This window comes from Leucoraja erinacea, chromosome 5, assembly GCF_028641065.1.
Source record: "Leucoraja erinacea ecotype New England chromosome 5, Leri_hhj_1, whole genome shotgun sequence".
In the NCBI taxonomy this organism is placed as follows: Eukaryota; Metazoa; Chordata; class Chondrichthyes; order Rajiformes; family Rajidae; genus Leucoraja; species Leucoraja erinaceus.
This window is the reverse complement of record NC_073381.1, coordinates 9,342,013-9,367,677: the sequence shown is the minus strand read 5'-3', so window position 1 is coordinate 9,367,677 and position 25,665 is coordinate 9,342,013. Positions and strand designations below refer to the sequence as shown.

The 25,665-nt window shown below is 41.7% G+C and overlaps 1 protein-coding gene across 1 annotated transcript in view; it reads left to right on the top strand.

Annotated features, from left to right (window-relative positions):
- Positions 1-23,586, top strand: part of LOC129696922 (stromal membrane-associated protein 1-like) — a 70,266-nt gene extending 46,680 nt beyond the window's left edge. Inside the window, 5 exon segments of the mRNA XM_055635032.1 lie at positions 1,741-1,868; positions 10,927-11,088; positions 11,091-11,106; positions 16,105-16,406; positions 21,610-23,586. Coding sequence (XP_055491007.1) covers positions 1,741-1,868; positions 10,927-11,088; positions 11,091-11,106; positions 16,105-16,406; positions 21,610-21,744 — 743 coding nt within the window. The 3' untranslated portion in view covers positions 21,745-23,586.
- Positions 23,587-25,665: the final 2,079 nt, after the last annotated feature.

The following is a 25,665-nucleotide window of genomic DNA, read 5'->3' as shown; positions in this document are numbered from 1 at the left end:
TGAAGACTCAAACTCGCGACCGAGTAACTGATAGGATCGAGGCGCAAACTCGCGACCTAGCTCGGGGATTCAAGAATCCCCGAGCTAGGCCGCCTAAGGGCATGTAGCCCCGCTAGGGTGACATGAGTGCGAGAGGTGATTCAATGCTGCGGTCACATTTACAAATTGAGGAATTCATTCAACACATTGCATTTCATACAGACATTTATTCTGCAAGAAAAAACGACATTGAAGACTCAAACTCGCGACCGAGTAACTGCCGGGATCAAGGCGCAAACTCGTGACCTTGCGGATATGAGCCGAGCACTCTACCACTGAGCCAGCCATTAAAATCTACGCTAAAAAATTTCCATTCCGAAGACCGACAAATTCTGAATTACGAAAAGTGTCTGGTCCCAAGGCTTTCGGATAAAAGGTTGTGCACCTGTATATGATATTTCATTATAATCAACAACTTGCCCCGTATCCAATACACTTTTTTACTTTTGCATTTGGCATCAATAGACAAAATTGATATTGGTAATCATTATACAGTTTGATGACCAAAATATTTTAAATTAATTTAGAGTTGACACCCATCACAAAGAATAAAATAAATATTATTAGTACACCTTCGCTCTCACATCCATCCGGGGACCATAGCAGCCCTTCCAGGTCCTCATCACAAGGGTACGAACATTGAATTCCCTGATTTTAAGTAATACCCACCTTCTCTCGTTTCTCCCACCGCCCCAGACACCTTGCTCCTTTAAGGATCTAAAAAAATAATAGAAATTCAAGAAGTTATTAAATCCCTGGGTTACAAATATTTCTGACTGTTTTGATTAAAATCTTTTGCTGAATCTCATACTCTCATGGCATTTATAGTCTTGTTCTAGCATAAGAGTGGTTCATGATTGAGAAGTCTGGCAACTAAATGTTCTTGTGTCCAAGTGATGATTGCTGTTATGCATCCAAACATTTGTATTCATATTTTTAGATATTTTATATTCACATTCTTTGGTACCCAAAAAAATCAGATAATGATGCATCTTTTGATACGATGTTAACTTCATCTGAAAATAGTGTAATTTGAGGTAAACTCCTATAGTGGGATATTAGTCGCTAGCAAATGTTCTTGTTCACTTGTGATGAACATTTGAGGGCTGCACAGTGCATAGCAGTAGAGTTGCTGCCTTACCTCACCAGAGACCTAGGTTCAATCCTGACTACAGGTGCTGTCCGTACAGAGTTTGTACGTTCTGCCTGTGACCGACCAGGTGGGTTTTCTCTGGATGCTCTGGTTTCCTCCAACATTCCAAAGATGTGCAGGTTTAAAAGTTAATTGGCTTCTATAAATTGTCCCTGGTGTGTAGGATAGAACTAGAGTACAAGTGATTGCTGGTCGGCACAGACTTGGTGGGCCAACGGGCCTGTTTCCATGCTGTATCCCAAAACTAAACTAAAACAAACTTGTAGTATTTTGGGTCCAGTTAGCTGGTTGTAATGGAGTTGGATTTTCCACAATTAATTCACTTTTTATAATTTGACTACTGATAAATTGATAGTTTATAGTTTGTTATGTAACAGCCATTATTAAAAATATACCTCCTGGGCAAGCTATGTTTATATTCATATGATAAATACTAATAGAAAGATTAGCACAACCAATTATTAAAGTATTCTTCAATTTGCTTTCTAAAATGTAATTTGCACAGTCTATCTTTGTGAACATAAACTTTCTGCATTTCTCCAATCAAGATACACCCATAGAAGCTCCTATTTCCAATGGCAGTACCACTTCAAATATAACCTTGAATGATGACCTTGATATTTTTGGCCCTATGGTTTCTAATCCTCTTCCAACGTCGGATGCACAGTTGCATCAGGTAAGTAACCTTTGAGTGTTATTTGTTTCCCTGGCTTATGTGTGATGGTTTTGTATTGTTCTGTTAGTGTAATTTTAATTTGGAAAAAGGGTGCTGGTGTAACTCGTCTCTGGGGAACATGGATAGATGATGATTTGGGTCGGGCCTTCTTTAGGCTAATTGTCTGGGGGGGGGGGGGGGGGGGGGGGGGGTCGGAGAGAAGAAAAAAGATAGCCAGATGAAAGAAGGTGGCAGGGCAAAGTCTGCCAGGTAGTAGGTTGATACAGGTAAGAGGGCTTTTGATAGGCAGATGGGTGAATAAAGGCCAAAGATTAAAAAACAGAAGGTACGAGACAAAAGGAATGTAGAGCTGCTAATTGTAAAATTAGAGAAAGGAATGTGGGTGGGAAGGTAAACATAAGTGGGAGTCCAGGTGGGACAAAGAGAATGGGGTGGGTGGGGGGGGAAGAGAAGGGAGAGGGGGCTGGTTGTAGTTATCTAAATTAGAGAATTCTGTGTTCATAGCATAGGATTGTAAGCTACCATAGTGGAATACGAGCAGCTGTTCCTCCAGTTTCATGTTTGGCCTCTCACTGGCATGTAAATTGTCCCTAGTGTGTGTAGGATTGTGTTAATGTGCGAGGATCACTGGTCAGCACGGACCCAGAGGGCTGACATCCGCACTGTATCTCTAAGCTAAACAAAGGGCAGATACTTGCATGGACAGCAGGTTGGCTAGAAGGCAGAAGGCAAAGAGTGGCAATAAAAGGGGCTTTTTCAGGTTGGTTCCCAGTGACTAGCGGAGTTCTGCAGGGGTTAGTGCTTGGATAGGGTGGAAGTTGTTTCCACTAGTGGGAGAGTCGAAGACTAGCGGTTATAATTTCAGAATTAAAGGACGTTCCTTTAGGAAGGAGATGATGAGGAATTTCTTTAGTCAGTGGGTGATGAATCTGGAATTCTTTGCCACAGAAGGCCAAGTCAATGGATATGTTTAAGGGAGAGATAGATAGATTCTTGATTAGTACGGGTGGCAGGGGTTATCGGGAGAAGGCAGGAGAATGGGGTTAGGAGGGAGAGATAGATCAGCCATGAATGAATGGCGGAGTAGACTTGATGGGACGAATGGCCTAATTCTGCTCCACAAAAAATGAGTTGTTGCCAAAGTTGACTGGAAAGATACCCTAGCAGGTATGACAGTGGAACAACAATGGCAGGTATTTCTGGGAATAATACAGAAGGTGCAGGATCAGTTCATTCCAAAGAGGAAGGTTCCCAGGGGAGTAAGGGGTGACCGTGGCTGACAAGGGAAGTCAGGGAGAGTATAAAAATAACAAAGAAAAGGTATAACAGCAAAGATGATTGGGGAAACTTTTAAAGAGCAACAGAAGATAACTAAAAAGGCAATACGGGGAGAAAAGATGAGGTACGAAGGTAAGCTAGTCAAGAATATAAAGGAGGATAGTAAAATTTTCTTTAGGTGTACTAGTGGCCAGAGGATCTAGGGTGACGGAGGAACTGAAGGAAATCCACATTAGGCAGGAAATGGTGTTGGGTAGACTAATGGGACTGAAGGCTGATAAATCCCCAGGGCCTGATGGTCTGCACCCCAGGGTACTTAAGGAAGTGGCTCTGAAATCGTGGACGCATTGGTGACCATTTTCCAATGTTCTATAGATTCAGGATCAATTCCTGTGGATTGGAGGGTAGCTAATGTTATCCCACTTTTTAAGAAGAGAGAGAGAGAAAACAGCAATTATAGACCAGTTAGCCTGACATCGGTGGTGGGGAAGATGCGGGTCCATTATAAAAGATGAAATAGTAGCATATTTGGATGGCAGTAACAGGATTGGTCCGAGTCAGCATGCAATTACGAAGGGGAAATCATACTTGATTAATCTTCTAGAATTTTTTGGGGATGTTACTAGGAAAATGGACAAGGGAGAGCCAGTGAATGTTAGGTGCCTGGACTTTCGGAATGCATTTGATAGGGTCCCACATAAGAGATTAGTGGGCAAAATTAGAATGGGGGTAGGGTACTGACATCGATAGAAATTTGGTTGGCAGACAGGAAACAAAGAGTAGGGATTAATGGGTCCTTTTCAGAATGGCAGGCAGTGACTGGTGGGGTACCGCAAGGCTCGGTGCTGGGACCACAGCTACTTACAATATACATTAATGATTTAGATTAAGAGGTTAAAAATAACATTAGCAAATTTGCAGATGACACAAAGCTGGGTGGCAGCGTGAGAAGGATGCTATGAGGATGCAGGGTGACTTGGACAGGTTGGGTGAGTGGGCAAATGCATGGCACATGCAGTTTAATGTGGATAAATGTGAGGCTATCCACTTTGGTGGCAAAAACAGGAAGGCAGATTATCTGAATGGTGTTTAAGTCAAGAGAGTTTATTGTCATGTGTCCCAGGGGAAGAAGCTGTTATTGAACCTGAATTTACCAGAATTCAGGCCACTGTACCTTCTACCTGATGGCAATGGAGAGATGAGTGTGTGGCCAGGATGGTGTGGGTCCTTGATGATGCTGGCAGCGTTTTTGAGACAGCGACTGTGATAAATCCTTTCGATGGTGGGGAGGTCAGAGCCGATGATGGACTGGGCAGTGGTCACAAATTTCTGCGTTCTTTTCCGTTCCTGGACATTCAAGTTGCTGAACCAAGCCACGATGCAACCAGTCAGTATGCTCTCCACGGTGCACCTGTAGAGGTTCGAGAGAGTCCTCCTTTACATACCGACTCTTTGTAATCGTTTCAGGAAGTAGAGACGCTGATGTACTTTCTTTATGATTGCATCAGTGTGCTGGGACCAGGAAAGATCTTTGGAAATATGCACGGCCAGGAATTTGAAGTGCTTGATCCTTTCCACCATATAAACGGGATTGTGGGGTCCCTATCCTACCCCTTCCAAAGTCTACAATCAGTTCCTTGTTTTTGCTGATGTTGAGAGCCAGGTTGTTGTGCTGGCACCATTTCGTCAATCGGTCGATCTCACTTCTATACTCTGACTCGTCCGGCTATGCAGTCATGAGTATAGAGTGAGGACAGCAGGGGGCTGAGCACACAGCCTTGAGGTGCTCCCCTGCTGATTGTTATCGAGGAGGACACATTTTCACCAATACAGACAGACTGGTCTGTGGATTAGGAAGTCAAGGATCCAATTGCAGTGGGATGCGCAGAGACCCAGATCTGTGAGCTTGGTAACCAGCTTGGAGGGGATGATGGTATTAAACGCCAAGCTGGAGTCAATGAATAACAGCCCGAAATATGAGTTTTTGTTGTCCCAAGTGGTCCAGAGCGGAGTGGAGAGCCAGTGAGATCGCTTCCACCGTTGATCTATTGTGGTGGTAAGCGAACTGCAGTGGGTCAAGGTTCTTGTCGAGGTTGGAATTGATATGCGCCATAATCAATCTCTCAAAGCACTTAATCACCACAGACATTAGTGCCCCTGGTCGATAGTCATTGATGCACGTCACCTTGCTCTTCTTGGGCACCTGTATTATTGATGCCCTTTTAAAACAGGTGGGAACCTCAGACCTCAGCAGTGAGAGATTGAAAATGTCTGTAAAAACTCCAGCCAGTTGGTCCGCACAGAACAACATGACAACGAGATCAGGGGGTCCTTGTTCATCAGTCACTGAAAGCAAGCATGCAGGTACAGCAGGCAGTGAAGAAAGCGAATGGCATGTTGGCCTTCAAAACAAGAGGAGTTGAGTATGGGAGCAAAGAGATCTTTCTGCAGTTGTACAGGGTCCGAGTGAGACCACACCTGAAGTATTGTGTGCAGTTTTGGTCTACAAATTTACGGAAGGACATACTTGCTATTGAGGGAGTGCAGCGTAGGTTTACAAGGTTAATTCCTGGGATGGCAGGTCTGTCATATGTCGATAGAATGGAGCGGCTGGACTTGTATACTCTGGAATTTAGAAGGATGAGGGGGAATCTTATTGAAACATATAAGATTATTAAGGGTTTGGACACGCTAGAGGCAGGAAACATGTTCCCGATGTTGGGGAAGTCCAGAACCAGGGGCCATAGTTTAAGAATAAGGGGTAAGCCATTTAGAACGCAGATGAGGAAAACCTTTTCACACTGATGGGGTTGTGAACCTGTGAAATTCTCTGCCTCAGAAGGCAGTGGAGACAAATTCTCTGGATGCTTACAAGAGAGAGCTAGATAGAGCTCTTAAAGATAGGGGATATAGGGAGAAGGCAGGAACTGGTTGTGGATGATCAACCATGATCACAGTGAATGGTGGTGCTGGTTCGAAGGGCCGAATGGCCTACTCCTGCACCTATTGTCTATTGCTGCTTTTGCTCATCAGATAATAGCAACAATATGTTGATGGAAAATTCTGATCCCTAAATAGAACCGAATATCTGTGTGCATTGTAAAGAATAATGCCAGTCAAGCTGAAACTTGGAAGCCATTTTAATGAGCAGCTGCACACAGCAGGATCAGCTTTCATTTCTGAAAGTAATTACTCTGAATCCATTGAAGAGTATCCTTTTTTTTCTATAGGAGTTGTTACAGTGGTTTTATATAAATCATTATGCCTCCAAAAGTACAAAATGTTTTGCCTCTGCACTTGCGATTAAGTCCTTTCTAACATCTGCTTACCAATGAGAAACCATTGCCATTATTTTAGTATTGTGTTTCAGTATGTTTTTGTGAATTTGATTGCTTTCATGCTGTCAACTGCAAATCCCTTTAAGCTGTTCCTTGTAACTCCTTGTCTCCCCTGCCATACCTAAATCGGCAGCTGATCATCAGTGGCCTCAGGAGAATAAATGCATCAAAAATGATCAGAAATCTGTCAAAAATTATCGTATTCATTTGTAGCTGAAGAAATAAGATTATCTTGCATCATTGTGGTTGCACTTAAATTTCAAGTCCATTTCAGAAATTGAACTGCAAATGTCTTTAATTTATTTGACCATTGGATGAGAATAATATTAGCTACATCAGATTTTATTGGCTATTCATAATTGCACCTGAACTTATGAGTGAGTTCAGGATCAGCCACATTTGTAGGTCTGCAGTTGCACGCACAGCACACAATTTTGATAGCAGATTTCCTTCCCTGAGGGACATCAGTTACTAGCAATTACTAGTTTGATTTTTATGACAGTCCAATATTATTGTTAGTGAGACCATTTTTTTTTTTTAAATCTCCAGATTTACTTTATTACTTGAATTTAAATTCCCCAGCTACCACGGTTGGATTTGAACTTGTCTCTGAATCAATAATCCAGAGTTTTGACTGCCATTACGTTACTGTTTTCTTACATGAGAATTTTTTCTTAGTTTTCTTAGATGAGGTTGGAGGAGGTGCAGGTGAACCTCTGCCGCACCTGGAAAGACTGCTTAGGTCCTTGGATGGAGTCAAGGGGGGAGGTAAAGAGACAAGTGTAGCATTTCCTGCAGTGGCAAGGGAAAGTACCACGGGATGGGGTGGTTTGGGTGGGAAGGGATGAATTGACGAAGGGCTTACGGAGGGAGCGGTGCGGCAGAGGTTCACCTGCACCTCCTCCAACCTCATCTATTGCATCTGCTACTCTAGGTGTCAGCTGCTCTACATCGGTGAGACCAAGCGTAGGCTTGGCGATCGCATCGCCCAACACCTCTTCTCAGTTCGCAATAACCAATCTGATCTCCCGGTGGCTCAGCAATTTAACTCCCCCTCCCATTCCGAATCTGATCTTTCTGTCCTGGGCCTCCATGGCCAGAGTGAGTCCCACCGCAAATTGGAGGACCAGCACCTCATATTTTGCTCAGGTAGTTTACACCCCAGCGGTATGAACATTGACGTCTCCAATTTCAGGTAGTCCTTGCTTTCTCCCTCTTTCCCCTCCCCTTCCCAGCTCTCCCACGGCCCACTGTCTCTGCCTCTTCCTTTCTTCTTCCCGCCCCCACCCCCACCCCCATATCAGTCTGAAGAAGGGTCTCGCCCCGAAACGTCACCTATTCCTTCGCTCCATAGATGCTACCTCACCCGCTGAGTTTATCCAGTATTTTTGTCTTCCTTCGATTTTTCCAACATGTGCAGTACTTTCTTAAACGACAGTCAATCTATGGTGTTTTGTTATGGAAACAATGTTTTCAAGTTTATTTCTGATAGATATGTTCTACATTACACATGCAATAACTATGCCAATGGGAAAAGTCTCTCATTGGTTTACTATTCATGACCCTCATAATTCTGTACATCTTAATCCACACCAAGGAAAACAAATCCAGCCTCCGCTATTAGCTGATGCCCCCATCTCAGGCAATATCCTGTTTAATCTTCTCTGCACGTTCTCCAATGCAGTCACGTCCCCAGTCACATATGGTGACAAAAATCTGCATACAGTATTCATGTTATGAATTGCTTGTATTTTTAGAAAACTCTGTTTTACAAATCCCTGTAACACAACCCCATTTTCCCTTTATCCCGCCATCTAAGCGGAGATGTGTTCCTATGGCATGGCACACATTATTGAATTTGTATCTCCTCTCCAGGTGGAAGTTTAATTTTTTTTACAATGGCCTTATTTACACAGTTTGGAATGTTCCTCAAAATCCTGAGTTGAATCCTGGAAAACATGTGCTAATTGAGAGCATTACGATAAGCTTAAGGGAGAATACGCCCCAATCTCCATCTACGGGGTCAGTGTGGAGAGAGTGTCCAGCTTTAAGTTTCTGGGCACTCACATTCCAGAGGACCCCACATGGTCCACCATCACCGCTGCACTGGTCAAGAAGGCACAGCAACGACTTTTCTTCCTGAGGACATTAAAAAAGACTGGTCTGCCCCAACAGCTGCTGACAACCTTCTACCGCTGCACCACAGAGAGCATATTAACGTATGGCATCTCAGCTGCACGGAGGCGGAGAGGAGAGCTCTTCAGCGCGTCGTCCACAGAGTGCAGAAGATTATTGGGACACAGCTACCAGCCTTGGAGGGCATCTCAGATTCAGATTCAGATTCAGATTCAATTTTAATTGTCATTGTCAGTGTACAGTACAGAGACAACGAAATGCATTTAGCATCTCCCTTGAAGAGCGACATAGCAAACGATTTGAATAAAAAATAAATAATAAGTGTCCGGGGGGGGGGGGGGGGGGGGGGGGGGGGGGGGTGGTGGGGGGTGGGGATACGCAGTCACCGAGGTACGTTGTTTAGTAGAGTGACAGCCGCCGGAAAGAAGCTGTTCCTCGACCTGCTGGTTCGGCAACGGAGAGACCTGTAGCGCCTCCCGGATGGTAGGAGGGTAAACAGTCCATGGTTGGGGTGAGAGCAGTCCTTGGCGATGCTGAGCGCCCTCCGCAGACAGCGCTTGCTTTGGACAGACTCAATGGAGGGGAGCGTGGAACCGGTGATGCGTTGGGCAATTTTCACCACCCTCTGCAGTGCCTTCGGGTCGGAGACAGAGCAGTTGCCATACCATACTGTGATGCTGTTGGGAAGGATGCTCTCGATGGTGCAGCGGTAGAAGTTCACCAGGATCTGAGGAGACAGATGGACCTTCTTCAGTCTCCTCAGGAAGAAGAGACGCTGATGAGCCTTCTTGATCAGAGTAGAGGTATTGTGGGTCGAAGAGAGGTCATCGGAGATGTTGACTCCCAGGAACCTGAAGCTAGAAACACGTTCCACCTCCGTCCCGTTAATGTGGATGGGGGTGTGCGTGCCACCTCTGGACTTCCTGAAGTCTACAATGAGCTCCTTGGTCTTCTTGGAGTTAAGGGCCAGGTTGTTGTCAGCGCACCATCTGGACCTCCTCCCTGTAGGCCAGCTCATCGTTGTTGCTGATGAGGCCAATCACCGTTGTATCATCTGCATACTTGATGATGGTGTTAGTACCATGTACAGGTGTGCAGTCATAGGTGAAGAGGGAGTAGAGGAGGGGGCTCAGCACACAGCCCTGAGGAACGCCGGTGTTCAGGGTGAGGGTTGAAGAGGTGTGCTTGTCTAACCTCACAGACTGGGGTCTGTTGGTTAGAAAGTCCAGTATCCAGTTGCAGAGGGAGGGGTCGATGCCCAGGTTACCGAGTTTGGTGATCAGTTTTGATGGAATAATGGTGTTGAATGCTGAGCTGTAATCGATGAACAGCATTCTTACATAAGTGTCTCTGTTGTCAAGGTGGGAGAGGGCGGAGTGAAGTGCCGTTGAGATGGCATCCTCTGTACTCCTGTTCTTGCGGTAGGCAAACTGATAGGGATCCAGTGTGGGGGGTAGGCAGCTTTTGAGGTGTGCCAGGACCAGCCTCTCGAAGCACTTGGTGATGATGGGGGTAAGTGCAACTGGGCGGAAGTCGTTGAGGCTTGCCGCAGTGGAGTGTTTTGGCACTGGCACGATGGAGGTGGCTTTAAGGCAAGTGGGGACAACTGCTTGGGCAAGTGACAGGTTGAAGATGTCAGTCCAGACGTCTGTCAGCTGCGCAGCACAGGCACTGAGCACACGCCCGGGGATGCCGTCAGGGCCAGCAGCCTTACGTGCATTAGTCCTACTCAGTGCCACGTACACGTCGTAGGGGGTGAGTGTGAGGGGTTGGTGATCGGCAGGTAGCACAGCCTTGATGGCTGTCTCTAGATTGTCCCTGTCGAAGTGGCCTAGATTGTCCCTGTCGAAGCGGCCACACACGGTGCCTCAGGAAGGCCGTCAGCATCCATAAAGACTCCTCACACTCTGGTTCGAAGTACTTCCCTCCGGCAGATGTTACAAGGCCTTCTACGCCCGAACCTCCAGACTCAGGAACAGCTTCATTCCCAGAGCTATAGCGGCTCTGAACCGGCCCTGCTGAGTGCCCCCCACCCCCCCCTGGACTGTCTCCCTCGGATGGTCACGTCGCACAGACACATCTGCACTTTAGTCTGTTTGAACTGTTTTGACTACTTCACTGTTCTTTTTACAATCCATGTTCTTGGGGTATCTAAATGTTATTAGTTATTTATGTTATGACATCGGATGGAAGCTGCATACCAAATCTCGTTGCGCTCGTGTGCAATGACAATAAAAGATATTATTATTATTATTATTAATATCTACAGATGTTTGCATTTACTATTTTTGACCTTTTCTTCACAGCCTACTTCTACGAAACCAACAGGATCAACCTTATCTGTAGCAGCAGGAGATCTTGATCTGTTCATTGAACCAACCACAAAATCAGAAGACTCTAAGAAACCACTGTCCAAGGATTCAATTTTATCATTATATGGTACAGGAACAATGCTGCAGCAGCAGCAGCACAACAAGGCACTCCAGGTAAAGGACTAGAGTTTTAGAGTACAAAGTATTGGCAAATGAATACCTTGGCGTCTTTTACTTTTTAGACGCACTGGCTCTGACTGTATTTTTATTGGTTACGTCAAACAGTTCCAAACCATCCCCCAACTCTTTCTCTACTACACCAGACTATAACTGCATCAGAGCTGCCTCCTGCACCTGTGCAAAATTCATTGATTTAATTAACTTCATTAGTAACTTCCACCCTGCCCACAAATTCACTTGGACTGTCTATGATGCCGCTCTCTTTCTTGATCTATCTCCATTGCAGGGGACAGACCTGCCGACTACTACAAACCCACTGACTGCTACAGTTTTCTGAACTACACCTCCTCCCACCCCAGCCATTTTTAAAGATGCCATCCCCTCTCAATTTGTCCATCTCTGTCACATCTGCTCCAAAGAGGAGACTTTCCACTCTCGGATGTCGCAGATGTCATATTTCTTTAGTAAACATGCTTCAAAAGGTAATAATCGATTCGTACTCACATATCCAGTGATACGTCTTCAGATACGTTCTGATGCTGATGATAGACCTCAAGGCTCTTCCTGGCCGAGAACTTCTTCATTTCCACGATTGGAACCAATCTTCTTTCTTTGGCTATGCCTCTCCGAGGTCTTAGCCTTCGCACTTCGATCTTCTGTCCCTATCTCAGGGACTGGTATTTACCCCCGCCGGAGGTTCGCGTCTACTTATCTTCTTCTGTCCCACTCTCTGGGACTTGCAATTACCCCCCTGCAGGAGGTATCCTTCGACTTAATGTAGCGGCAGATTTTTCAAATCTTTCAGGAAATTAACTCCCTAGCCACTAATTGGGTGAGACGGGATAAGGGGAATATCTTCGGTACGCATGCAAGCTGCCTTGGAGACCTTCAGAACTTCTCCTTTCATAAAGCTTCAGCACACAGTCTTTTAACGAATATTTTCTTTATTGTAGATATAAGACAGTAAGATACATCCAAGGTTTTTCCGACTTGTTCCGGCAATCTTCATCGAACTCCAACTCATTACTTCAGATACTAGAAAACTCCTCGTGTCTCCATGCTTCACATGATCTTGACATGTGGCTCGACATGGTCGAAGGATTAACCTTCTCCCTCTTCACTCCAAAACGAATCTAACCAACTAAACTACCACGCAAGCAGTTAAGCTGCATAAACACGCCCAAAGTCACGTCATAAATTCCACCCACATTATAACGGGCAGTCTAAAATTTAAAGGAACATGCCATCCACAATGACATGCAAAACAGGCCAAATGGCCACTACAATAGTTACAAATTTCTGCCTCCACTAATCCTGTAATATAATGGTGCTGATTACTAGTTGGTTTTGTCTGAATTGTTTAGCAAGCTTCCCTTTTGTGGAGACTGGAAATTGGGATCCAGATTCGCAAAAATGCCATTCTTAACGCCCAAAATTCTAGAATACTGCTAATTAAACGTTTATTTGATATTTCCCAGCACCGATTCATTATTGGGATTTTTTTTGTGTAGGAAATAATTGCCCAGAAATCCACAGAAAAGTCCATTGGAAGCAGCAATTGCCTTTAAAAATGAATGTCATAATCTAAAGTCAAGGATTTGAACAGTAATCTTCATTTTGGGTCAGACAATAGGTGCAGGAGTAGGCCATTTGGTCCTTCAAGCCAGCACTGCCATTCAATGTGATCATGGCTGATCATCCACAATCAGTACCCTGTTCCTGCCTTCTCACCATATCCCCTGACTCCGCTATCTTCAAGCACCCTATCTAGCTCTCTCTTGAAAGTCTCCAGAGAACCGGCCTCCACCGCCCTCTGAGGCAGAGAATTCCACAGACTCACAACTCTCTGTGTGAACAAGTGTTTCCTCATCTTCGTTCTAAATTGCTTACCTCTTATTCTTAAACTGTGGCCCCTGGTTCTGGACTCCCCCAACATCGGGAACATGTTTCCTGCCTCTAGAGTGTCCAAACTCTTAATAACCATATGTTTCAATAATATTCCCTCTCATCCTTCTAAATTCCAGAGTATGCAATCCCTGCCGCTCCATTCTCTCAGCATATGACAGTCTCGCCATACCAGGAATTAACCTTGTGAACCTATGCCGCACTCCCTCAATAGCAAGAATGACCTTCCTCAAATTTGGATACCAAAACTGCACATAATATTCCAGGTGTGGTCTCACTAGGGCCCTGTACAACTGCAGAATGACCTTTTTGCTCCTATACTCAACTCCTTTTGTTATGAAGGCCAACATGCCATTCACTTTCTTCACTGCCTGCTGTACCTGCATGCTTACTTTCATTGACTGCTGAACAAGGACCCCCTGATCCCGTTGTACTTCCCCTTTTCCCAACTTGACTATTCAGATAATTTTCTTCCTGTTTTTGCTACCAAAGTGGGTAACCTCACATTTATTCATATTAAACTGCAGCTGCCCACTAACCCAGCCTGCCCAAGTCACCCTGGATTCTCATAGCATCCTCCTCACAGTTCACACTGCCACCCAGCTTTGTGTCATCTGCAAATTTGCTAATGTTACTTGTAATCCCTTCATCTAAATCTAAAGCATTTGAAAGTGGGCCTGCTTATCGTTCAGTATGTTGTTGGATATTTTGTTTTTACATAGTAATAGATTTAGCAGCTTGATAATTTCAAATATACATACTGTATTATCTTTGCACTTTCTACTGAATGACTGGTTCTTTATGACTGTAGGTTTGCAAAGCAGTTGTGAAATATAACTGTATTGCTTATGAGTATCAACTGAATTGTCAACCACTTCCACTACCCCCACCCCCTCACATTACCAAGTACCGATTTGTATTTAATGTCATAATTGGACAATAGGTCAAACATCTTGTTTACTATTAAGATATACTACCAAGTTATGTGCTTCTCCATGTGATAGTCCTTCTGCCTGTTTCATCTTGAAACTACCTTTTCCCAGTAGAAAATGAGCACTCATCTTTGTCTGCAGCCAATATGAAGGAAACAAAAGTTGAGCATTTTGTATTTCTGTCCTGGGTATGCGATGATGAACTAGTCTTACACTTGAAGTATGGATGGAATTGGCTATTCAATGAAAGGCTGACTGTCCGTTTTAGATTCATTTTAATAATAATTACCTCAACTAGGACATAATCAGTTGAAATGTTTCGTAAGGAAGTCAAGCTCAGGAATTTTCAGTTCAGAGTAATGTTTTTTAAATTGGCAAGAATGTGTATCTGATATTCTTATATCTCAGAGTTGGATCTCTACATTGAATATATGTCAGATCCATGTACTTTGTTTCCAGATATTTGCTATCTGCAAGGTCTTTGAATCTGGTGCAAATTTTACCTCTCGGGCAGTGATCTTGTGTGGATCCAATAGTATTTGTCGTGCATATTGAAATGTGTGGCTTCTCCTGAAGTATGATCTCAGCACACCATAATGATCAGGCAACCAGTCTTTAAGAGGACCTGTGCATAAGTTAATTAGTATTGGTAAGAAAAAACACTGGATAAGTCATGCCGTTAGTATGGTGATGATGTCTTAAGTTCAGTCATTTCATTTACTGTTCCAAATTTAGCTTCAAAGCTACCTTTTGCAGTCAGAAAGGTCACATAATTTTACCATCATTAATTATAGTAATTAAGTTTATTCCAGATATTTGGAAGTGGCAGGAAATTAATCTTGAGTACAAGAGAAAATGACACTTTGTTCTGGAATTGAAGTGTTTCTCACGTGGAGCATAAAAATTGATACCCTGTCTACATGGTGATGTCAAATTGCAGTTTTAGATTAATGAAATAATCCGCAGCGTTGCAGCTATATATTTTTGTACTTAAGTGATTGCATGTGTGAGGGTAAACATCAAAAGTAAATGGAAACTGTGAGACCAATACATCTGTCAAGCAGAATTATTGCAAGATAAACACTAAATTACAAATTGATAGTTTGATGTTTTTTTGGAGGGTGGAGGGAGAAGAATATTTGCATGATGGAAAGGAGTTTGATTGCTGATGCAGATATAAATGATGCATAAACCAGAGCCAGCAAGTTTCCCTATCAGGAAAGAGCTTATCAGGCATGAATACATGCTCAAGTGTCATCCAGATATTTCTGCAATTTATTTTAGTATCCTATCTCGGGTGCATAGTGGATTTGGGTGCTTGAGCAAACTTGGGCTGAAGGACCTGTTTATTATTTGTTTCTATCTATGAATCCCTCTACCGTGTCGGCCTGTGCATTCCACATATAAACCATTCTGCTTTTGCCAATTGCCTTTGGTTGATAATCTCTGTTTGTTGGGTGCAGATCTAAGGAAACATTTACTTCATAAGCAAGCACATTGCCAAATGACATCCTGTGCTGAAATATTTTTCTTTGATTCCATCAAAGCCATGCTTTTCTCAGCGCTTGTTATAACTTGAACCCCTCACTCTGTAATCATCCATATTGTTTAATGTAATATTTCCAAACATACAATATTTGTGATATTTTCAAGCTTTTTATTGTTTATATTAACCGACTGACGAAGGATGCTTAAAATGGACCACAACAGACTCCGTTTTTTTTTAACGTTTTAGCGAGGACTCAATTAGATCATTCAATTTTCCCATGCTATGGGAGAGCAATCCATTACTGGAACTTTCATTTAGTTCACATGTTTTTGGTTTGTGCACAATTCTGATGGCCACATCTTTTGTCATGTCCAAAGATGAATGGGCAGTTGATATCCAAGTCGCTTTGTATGACCAGCAGGGGAACTTCAAGCTTATGGCATTGGCATCATATTGCTGTTTGTCTGCCTTTGTGATAGAGAGAAATGATAGCAAAATAATCAAAGATGAAGTGTATCCTGTAGAATTTATATCATGTGTCAGTGTTGAATGGCACATAAATCAATCCTGACCAGTCTAAAATATCTTGCTATTTAATTACAAAGCCTTTACTTCCGCAGTTTGTTGTGTAACCAGGCATTCATGGCATTATTTTGTTCCTTACAGCTACGGTGTTCATGGCACCTTCTCCCATGCCCTTTGTCTCGCACTCTACTGCCAGCTATCCTAATTTCCCAACTCTGCCAGCTGCCACTGGCATGATGGGCAATATGATGGGACAGTCGGTTGGAATGATGGGGCAGCCAGCAGGAATGGTGGTTGGCATTGGAATGCCAAATGGATTCATGGGCAATGCACAATCCGGTGTCATCAGAGTCCCGGAGAACATGGTGGGTCCCCAAGGAGGTGTGGTAGGAAATTCGTACGGTGTCCAACCAAGCCAGCAACCACAGTGGAACTTTGGTCAGGTCAGTGAAGTCCAGTTTTTATTTAATCTAAGAATAAAGTGAGCAACACTTCACATAGAAACATAGAAAATAGGTGCAGGAGTAGGCCATTCGGCCCATCGAGCCTGCACCGCCATTCAATATGATCATGGCTGATCAATATGATCACAGAAGTATTATCAATAATATATATATGAATTGTAACATTACCTTTTGGACTTGAATGTGGAAGTCTACAGTGTTGTTTCTTCACCGATAAACCTTGTGGATTATGTGTTTTTACACTTTTAATTAAAATACACTGTTACTCCAGTAGGTGCCATGAAGATGCCTGCCTGAGGAGTGACATTAATCATAGTTGCAAAGAGTAACCAGAAGTGTTTCCTCTCCATGTTAGTAATCCATTCATGCTGCAGAATTTTCATTGTCGTAGACTAGCTTTTTATGTGACACCAATGGGAATTAAAAAAAAAAAGACATTGCAAAGAGCTGCAGCACAGTACAATGGAGAACAAAAAAAAATGATTTTGAGAATTAGGATTTCAATTTTTGACATTCATTGGAACTGGCCTCCCTAGCTCGTGTTTTTATTCATGGATTTGTGATCGGCTGGATACACTTTGAAAATAGATCAATATACTGTGAACATAGAATGCTCAATCTCAACGAGATAAAAGTGTGATTTGAGAGGACAATGCAAGGATAGTGTACATGTTAAAATTTTAAATATTCTTTTTACTTGGAGTATATCTTATCTGTTATTGGGCAAAGAACAGATTCTCATTTGACACATTATTATTTGAACATATGCCATCAATTTGTAGATCTAGTCTATGTAATGTTAACCTGTACAAACCTAATGGCATAGATATTGTCTCAAGTGCCTGGAAGAAATCAAGGATTACTGGAGCTGCAGACCTGAAAGAAAAGTTTTTTTTCCTTCCATTTTAAGAATCCCATTTTACTTGTTCTACCTAAAACAGGGCATGTAATTATTAACAAATCCAGCCTTCTGCAGTCATGGACCATTGAGTACTGCACACTCAACGATACGCCAACATTGATTCTTGAGTGTACATAATTTGTAATGAAACTTTAGACTCATTCATTAAATTTAGCAGTTCATGTATTTTCAAATACCTTTATATCAATGTCTTTCAAATTGCTTATTGCTGTGTTTTACAACGACTCAACCTTATATTATCACCTATCCCACAGCCAACAATAAATCATTGTGGGCTCCGGAGTTTGTTGATTAGCATTGCTTTCTGCATTTCTTCCAGTCATTTGTCCTAAGTACTGTCTATATCTCTCGTCCCCTTGTCCCTAACTCTCAGTTTGAAGTAGGGTCTCGACCCAAAACATCACCTTTTCCATTATTCCAGAGATGCTGCTGACCCGTTGAGTTACTCCAGCTTTTTGTGTCTTGTCTTTTTTTTTTTAACTCAACATTTATTGACATGACAAAATACACATACAGACCAAACAAAGAGACACACAAAGGACAATCGCAAAATGACAAAATACAAATCACCTAACCTCTATTAGCATCGCATCAGATCCTCTTAACATTCTATCATAGAAGCATCTTATTCACAGGCACCAGAGCAAGCTCATCATTTCATATCTTTAATCATTCTTGGCATTTGTAATAATACCGGTTTCCATATAATATTAAAGGCATCAGTCCTCAACTGGAGTTTAACAGTTATATTTTCCATCAAGTTTACATTTTTTAATCTTTCCCTCCACTGTTGGACATTTGGTGGCATTTCCTTTCTCCATAGCACTGTTATCATCTTTTTAGCAATCAACAGCATCACCCCAAGCAGATATTTCTGATTTTGAATATCTGTCGCTGCTGGAGTATCTCCTAATATGAAACGAGCCGGTTCCAAAGATAGATCCACTCCCAGAGTTAATTTAATTTTTTGTGTCTGTCTTATATTGCATGGCATCCTTCCCACTTCTGTCATGAGGCAACGGCTTAAGTTTGAAAACACTTTCAGCCTAGTTTTATCACAAGGGACACCGTAGAACAAATTTTAAACTATGTCCAAATTTTGTTAATTGTCATTTCATTCTGAAAATAGCCTGGTTTTCTTTTCCATTGAGCTACTTTAAAACAAAATCAGATGATGGACAGTTGATCTACACACCTTCAGAGGGAAGTAGAAAATCTTCAGGCCGGGTATTTTGTTTAAATAGTGCAACATCAGGCCACTTGACGCCAATCCTGATCGCATGTACATTATGCTTGGAGTCTTTAGAAGACAACTTTAATTTTTATATCGTCTAAATCCTGAAGTCTCAAGATTAATTTTAGTCCACCAGCTAAATTCAGGGAGAGCTAACCAAGTCAAAAATCAAATCATCTTTGTTACTCAAATGAGGCCAGAACAGAAAAGATATGTTTTAATTGGAATAATTTAAATTGTTTTTCTTTCAGTGTTTGGTACTAAATGCATTTCATGTTTCTAGTACCAAACACAGGCCAAAATTGTTTGAATTACATGGGTTCAAAATCATTGTAACCGATTCTTGTGTGCGATTCACTCTGCTATCTCAACAGAGAGCTCAGTATTAGGTCCTTATAAATTGAGGTGCAATGCTTTTGGGGGGGAAAAATAGTTGAACTCTTTAATCATACTGTCTTAGAAACTTGATCGAGTTTATTGAAGAGGTGACAAAGATGATTGAGCGTAAAACATGGACTTTAGTAAAGCATTTGACAGGGTCCCTTGTGCTGGGATGATCCAAAAGATTAAGGTGGAAACCTGGTAGATTTAACCAAAATTATCTTGGCTTTAGGTATGGTAGTGGTATAGCAGTGTTATTCACGGTAGAGGTCTGTGACCAGTAGTGTTCCACAGGGATCAGTGCTTGGACCCCTGTTTCATGATTTGGGTGAAAATGTAGCTGGGCTGAGTAAGTTTGCAGATAACATGAAAATTGGCAGATTGTGAATAGTGAAACGGGCTGTTAAAAGCTGCAGCAGTTGGAAATATGGGCACAGATGGCCGATAGATTTTAGTCTGGATGTGTGATGTGTTACACATTGGGATGGTCAAATGTAAGAGGATAATATACAGTAAATAGAGGGAACCTTCAGAGCATTGATGTACAGAGAGATCTTGGGGTGCATGCCCATAGCTCACTTAAAATGGCAACACAACAAGATGTAAAGATGCATGGCATGTTTGCCTTTATCATATAAAGTATTAAAGTTAGCAAGTCGTGTTACAACTACAAAATATTGGCTATGCCAGGTGAGATAGAAGCAGTTCCAACAGCAATGTTTAAGTGGTATTTAGCCAGGCACATGAATAGCAGGGGATGGTGGAATACAAAATGTTCAGACAGATGTGATTAGTTTAAATTAGTGTCTTGGTGTGAACAGACATCACAGGATGAGGCCTGTTTCCGTGCTGCATCGTTTTAAATTCAGTGATAAATCATATATGTGAGATTATGAGCATTTAGCATTTAATTTAGAAGCAATATCTCTCCACACAAGCTTGTGATCCAAGTACTTTCAGCATTTGCAATATTTTGATTTGCCTTTGTTTTTTGCTTTCAGTCCAAATTGTGATCCCTTGCATTTAACTGTTTCCTAAAGGTTCTATGAGAATCAGTGATTCAAAGCACTGTTCTTCAAGTGGGATTTGAAACATTTGCCCAATCATTCAATGCATAGTTTCGAGTGGGGCTGAAGTGGCCATTAATAGTATAAGATAAATCTGGGTGGCTGACCCATTTATTGTTGTCCCAGTAGTCAAAGTATTAACAACAATTGTTAGTTGAGGCTACATTTAGTTTAGAGAAATATTTTGGGCAATTTTACTAGTTTTATGTGTTGGCATAAATCTGTGGTGCTTCCTTCCCATAGATTGTGTAATAAATGGATATATAGCATTGCTTATGTTACTCCTGTGACTTGGTTAGGAAAGAAGTTGAGAAAATTAGCATCATGTTACAGATATTGTGGGCCAATGGGCCTGTTCCTGTGCTGTACAGTTCCTATCTTCTATTCTGAGATCCGATGGTAACGTTTCACCAAGCAACAAGCATCACAAATTAAATAAACCCTTGTGTATTCCGCACCTGAAAATTAGTTTGCATCTTCTGCAAACCAACCTTTGCTTCTTAATTTAAATTTTATTTTCTGCGAGTTGATTTTTATTTCTATCTCTCTCCTTTCCTTAGTTGTGAGCATCTTTTTAATCTTGGAAGGTGCTCCTGTTATCTCAGTCCTAGTTAACATTGCATCCTTTCTGTCGTGTTCTGTTTCTTCCTCCCTTGTATTTTATAGGGTGGCTAAAAACGCAAGCAGGGGTAAGGCAGAAGTGTTTAGGGACAAATCTTCAATTATCATAGCTTTCATTTCTAGGGCATCAGTTTTGTACATATGCATCAATTTATTTATTTTTGCTCTTTGCGCATTCATTCTCTGTTAAAAGCTTTACTTTTTCTCTTCAGTGTGTACCTAATTTTGTTTTCTCTCCCTCATGCACACCATTACCAGCACTTCAGTTTAATAAATAGGGTTGTTGATGAGCATGTGAACAGATGGAATCTTTTCTCTTTAGAAAGCTAAGTGAGACCTCATTTTGTTAATGTTATGAAAGTCTAGATAAAGTGGATAGTGTTTCTGCTGGCAGGGAAGGACAAAACCATGACCCTGAATATAAAATAGTCACTGAGAAATCCAATAGGAAATTCCAGAGAAACTTGTTTATATAAAGGGCCTGTCCCACTTTCATGACCTAACTCACGACCTCTGCCGAGTTTGCCCTGACTCGTACTCGCAGCATGGTTGTCACGAGGTCGTAGGTAGGTCGTGATGCTAGTCGTTGGTACTCGTGGCATCAAGTAGGTCGAGGAGTTTTTCTAGCCTGATGAAAAATGTCCACGAGTAAAAAAGGTGGTGAATTAGGTCATAAAAGTGGGACAGGCCCTTTAGGAGTCATGAGGATGTAGAATTTGCTATTTATGTGGATAGTGTAGATTCATTGAATGAAAGGCTGGACGAGGACACGGGGAGGGAATGGAGGCAGAACGTGAAAGATTCAGCTGAGAAAATTCAGGAGGCAGCACTGGTAGAGTATGAATAATAGAGTGGAGTGGTTAGTCTGAATAGTTTGTTTCCATGTCATGTTTCCTGTACAGGTTGATTATTAATAGTTTAGTATATGATGATGATGTTGTCTCATTGCATTCACAGATGAATCAGCAAATGGCGGGAATGAATATAAGTTGCCCGAGTGGTATGATGGGCTTCAGCCAGCCTGCGAGCACAATGGGTGGATGGACAAGCAGTCCTGCGGGCCAGACTCTCAGCACTCAGCTGTGGAAATGAAGGGAGATGAGAGCTGATGTGCCCCACCTGATATGATAAAACATTTCCGAATTGCATAACAGACTTATTATTTGATCTATGTGAAAGAAAGCTCTGGTTTGACTAGTTGACCTAGTTGATCTAGATCATTCCTGGCAGTCTTGTCTATTCAGTCTAATGACGTGATTTCCTGGTTAAGCTGTGGAAGAGCAGTTTCAGAACTACTTCCCCCATGCATCTTTTCTGAACTCTGCAGGCTGTCTGAGCGGTTTATAATAACTTGTGATGATGTTGTTGCGTGACTTGTAGCTAGTACTATTACAGCTAGGCAAGGGGGGGAAGCGAACTGTCATTTTACCAACCACCCTGCAAGAGTCCAGTGCCCTCCGGATAAACGTCGAAAGTCCCTGTAGATGAAGTTGTATGAGCCAATGTATGTTCAATAACAAAGCGTCTGTGTTACAAAGCTGTTCCAGGAGTACCATCCACATTCTGTCTTTGTCCCAACCATTGATTTTTTTTGATATTTTAAAGTGGAGCAAATAAAAGAAAGCAAAGTTATCGAACAATAAATCTGGATGGTAGAGGCAATGATTGGGTTTAGATCCTAGGGTGGTTTTAGATCCCAATGGTTGGGTTTAGATCCTAGGGATTGGAAACAACTCAGGTTTGAATATTTTTACTCCTTGCTATTCCAGAGATCACTAAACCATGTGGATTGATTTGTGTGCAAATGTTATTTCTGTACAGAAAACTCCTCGCCCCTACAACTGAGTTATATGCATCTCCTTTTTAAAAAGGTTATCATTAGATTGCCTTAAATGCTAACAGTCAAAGCAGTGCTAGTATTAAAGCACAAAATTACACTTCAAACCTGATTTGTTATTTTAACTACTTGCATGATACAGACAAATAGGTAACGGATAACCTAAAGTATCCGTTACAAATCAACTTTAACAAAGCTGAAATTCTCACCTGTTTCAAAGAAAAGTTCAATGTTATTACTAGGAGGTTGCAATACTATGATAAATTTCCAACTGTTGGCTCTTTCAAGAACTGAGCAGCCTATACAGGTTTAGCGATGTGATTAACAGTAATTTAATTTAGACTGTCGTCATGAACTATTCACCACATACAATGCAAATATATATATGATATCGCGCTTGCTCAAATGATATTGAGAATCTAACATTTTAAATTTCAAACTATTTGACCCAATTGTGACAATGTCTATTGATGTTTTAAATGGCTGATGAAAGGAATATGTTTACAGTATTTTATTCCTGTTTTATGATGCCCTTTTTCACCACAGTAACGTAAATGAGGAACTTCTCAAAGAGGTGACCCTAACTTAGTAGATAATGATACAGCAACAAACACTTGGGAGCAGAATTGTATTTCTGAGCTCACCAACCTGTGGTGTGATGTTCATCTTCCTTGAAAGACAGAAGATACCAACCAGGCTGATGGACACAGATTTCAAATAGTGGACTTTTTATTTTTAAACAGTCCCAATTCACAAATTATCAATGTATGTAACAGTTATTTATAGTTTTTAAAACTATTGTGGTATATAATGTTTAAACATCTATTGTAATAGGACTGATTTCTTTTGAAGCTGAGTATTATAGCTTTGTTAAATAATAACTGTTGTATTGTAACAGATACTTAAAGTGAAAAGTTACAAGTTTAATGCACCAGATGTGAGTGATAACTAACTGTGTAGCACTTCTCAAGACATTTAATTTCTCTATAGAGCTACTTCCAGGTTTATTGCTGCAGCGGTGTTTACATTTTATGGTGCCTAGTATAACAAATATGTTATTTACATGTATCAAATCAATTAAACCACTATCTATTGTGCACATTTGTCTGGTGGAATAATTTAATTTAATCCTGACATGAGAGCACTGGCCTCATTTACTTCTGAACGATATGAACAGTTAACCATGTGTGAGAATGCCTGAAGATGATCACAGAGTTCAGATTGTTGCTCGAGTTGAGACTTTGTTTTGATTGAAGAGAAGCGAGTCATATTTCTTAACAATATTGAAAGTGATGTCTCGAGGCACAAAACCGCATCAACCCTATTCTCCTAATTTTTCCTGCAACATGTTCTCCCCATATTCCTGTCAACCAGAGTAATTGGGCACAAAGAAAATGTACAAACTTCACACAGACGACACTAGAGATCTGAATTAAACTGTTTGATGGAGCAAGGAGACAGCAGTTCTGCTAGCAGTGCCACTATCATTTGTATAAATTGAACATACAGGTAAGTGAGTCAACTACATACGTAGAAGGAGGAAGATATTTTATTTGTATGTGACATACTGTTATTGAAATGACCAAATGTGCTACAAAACATGCAGATGACGACAACTTTTTAAAAATTTGATGTTTAACTCTTGCTTGGAAAAGTGTCCCAAGTGGTTCTACTGCAGTTGTACAGGCTCTTGGTGAGACCACACCTGGAGTATTGCGTACAGTTTTGGTCTCCTAATCTGAGGAAAAACATTCTTGCCATAGAGGGAGTACAGAGAAGATTCACCAGACTGATTCCTGGGATGGCAGGACTTTCATATGAAGAAAGACTGGATAGACTCGGCTTGTACTCGCTAGAATTTAGAAGATTGGGGGGGGATGTTATAGAAACTTACAAAATTCTTAAGGGGTTGGACAAGATAGATGCAGGAAGATTATTCCCAATGTTGGGGAAGTCCAGAACAAGGGATCACAGTTTAAGGATAAGGAGGAAGTCTTTTAGGACTGAGATGAGAAAATTATTTTTCACACAGAGTGGTGAATCTCTGGAATTCTCTGCCACAGAAGGTAGTTGAGGCCAGTTCATTGGCTATATTTAAGAGGGAGTTAGATGTGGCCCTTGTGGCTAAAGGGATCAGGGGGTATGGAGAGAAGGCAGGTACAGGATACTGAGTTGGATGATCAGCCATGATCATATTGAATGGCGGTGCAGGCTATGACCTCTAGTTCTTGACTCTCCCACTAATGGAAACCCTCTCCACATCTACTCTATCCAAGCCTTTCACTAGTCTGTATGTTTCAATGAGGTCCCCCCCTCATTCGTCTAAACTCCAGCGAGTACAGGCCTGGTGCTGACAAACGCTCAACATAGGCCAACCTACTCATTTCTGGGACCCTCCAGAGCCAGCACATCTTGCAGCACAAATTGTGCACAATATTCGAAATGCAACCTTACCGTACCTTATAGAGCCTCAGCATCACATTTCTGTTTTTGTATACAAGCCCTCTTGAAATAAATGCTAGCATTGAGTTTTCTTTCTTTACTCTCAATTCAACTTGCAGATTAACTTTTCAGGAATCCTGCACCAGCACTCCCATGACACTTTGCACATCCAATTTCTGGATTTTCACCACATTTAGAAAATAATCTACACCCTCGAATTTTAGATATTTGTATTGGATAGGCTGGGACTTTTTCCTTTATAAAGTGCCTGAGGCTGAGGGGTGACATTGAGGCATATAAGATCATGAGGGGCATGGGTAAGGTGAATGTTCAGTCTTTATCCCAGGTGGAGGATTCTAAAACTAGAGGCGTGGCCTCAAGATGAGAGGGGAGAAATTAAAGAGGGATCACAGGAATAGATGCATGACTGGAATATCTTTATGGGACAAATCCAAAAAAATTTGACACACTTGTATGGCTAATATTTATCTTCCCGTCTCAATGAAGATATTGTAAATAAACATGATAAATACGTTGCTAAATTCTTAAACTTCACTGATGAGGCCAGATTTTATTTTGACCACCTTCAATGACACAACAAAACTAGATAATTAAAGATGAGGAAGGGGTGGGGATCGAGAACATATATATTGATGTGGGCGGTGTATTTGATGTAGTCTACGCAGACTTCTGCAAGGCCTTTGACAAGTTTTGACATGGCAGATTGGTCCAAA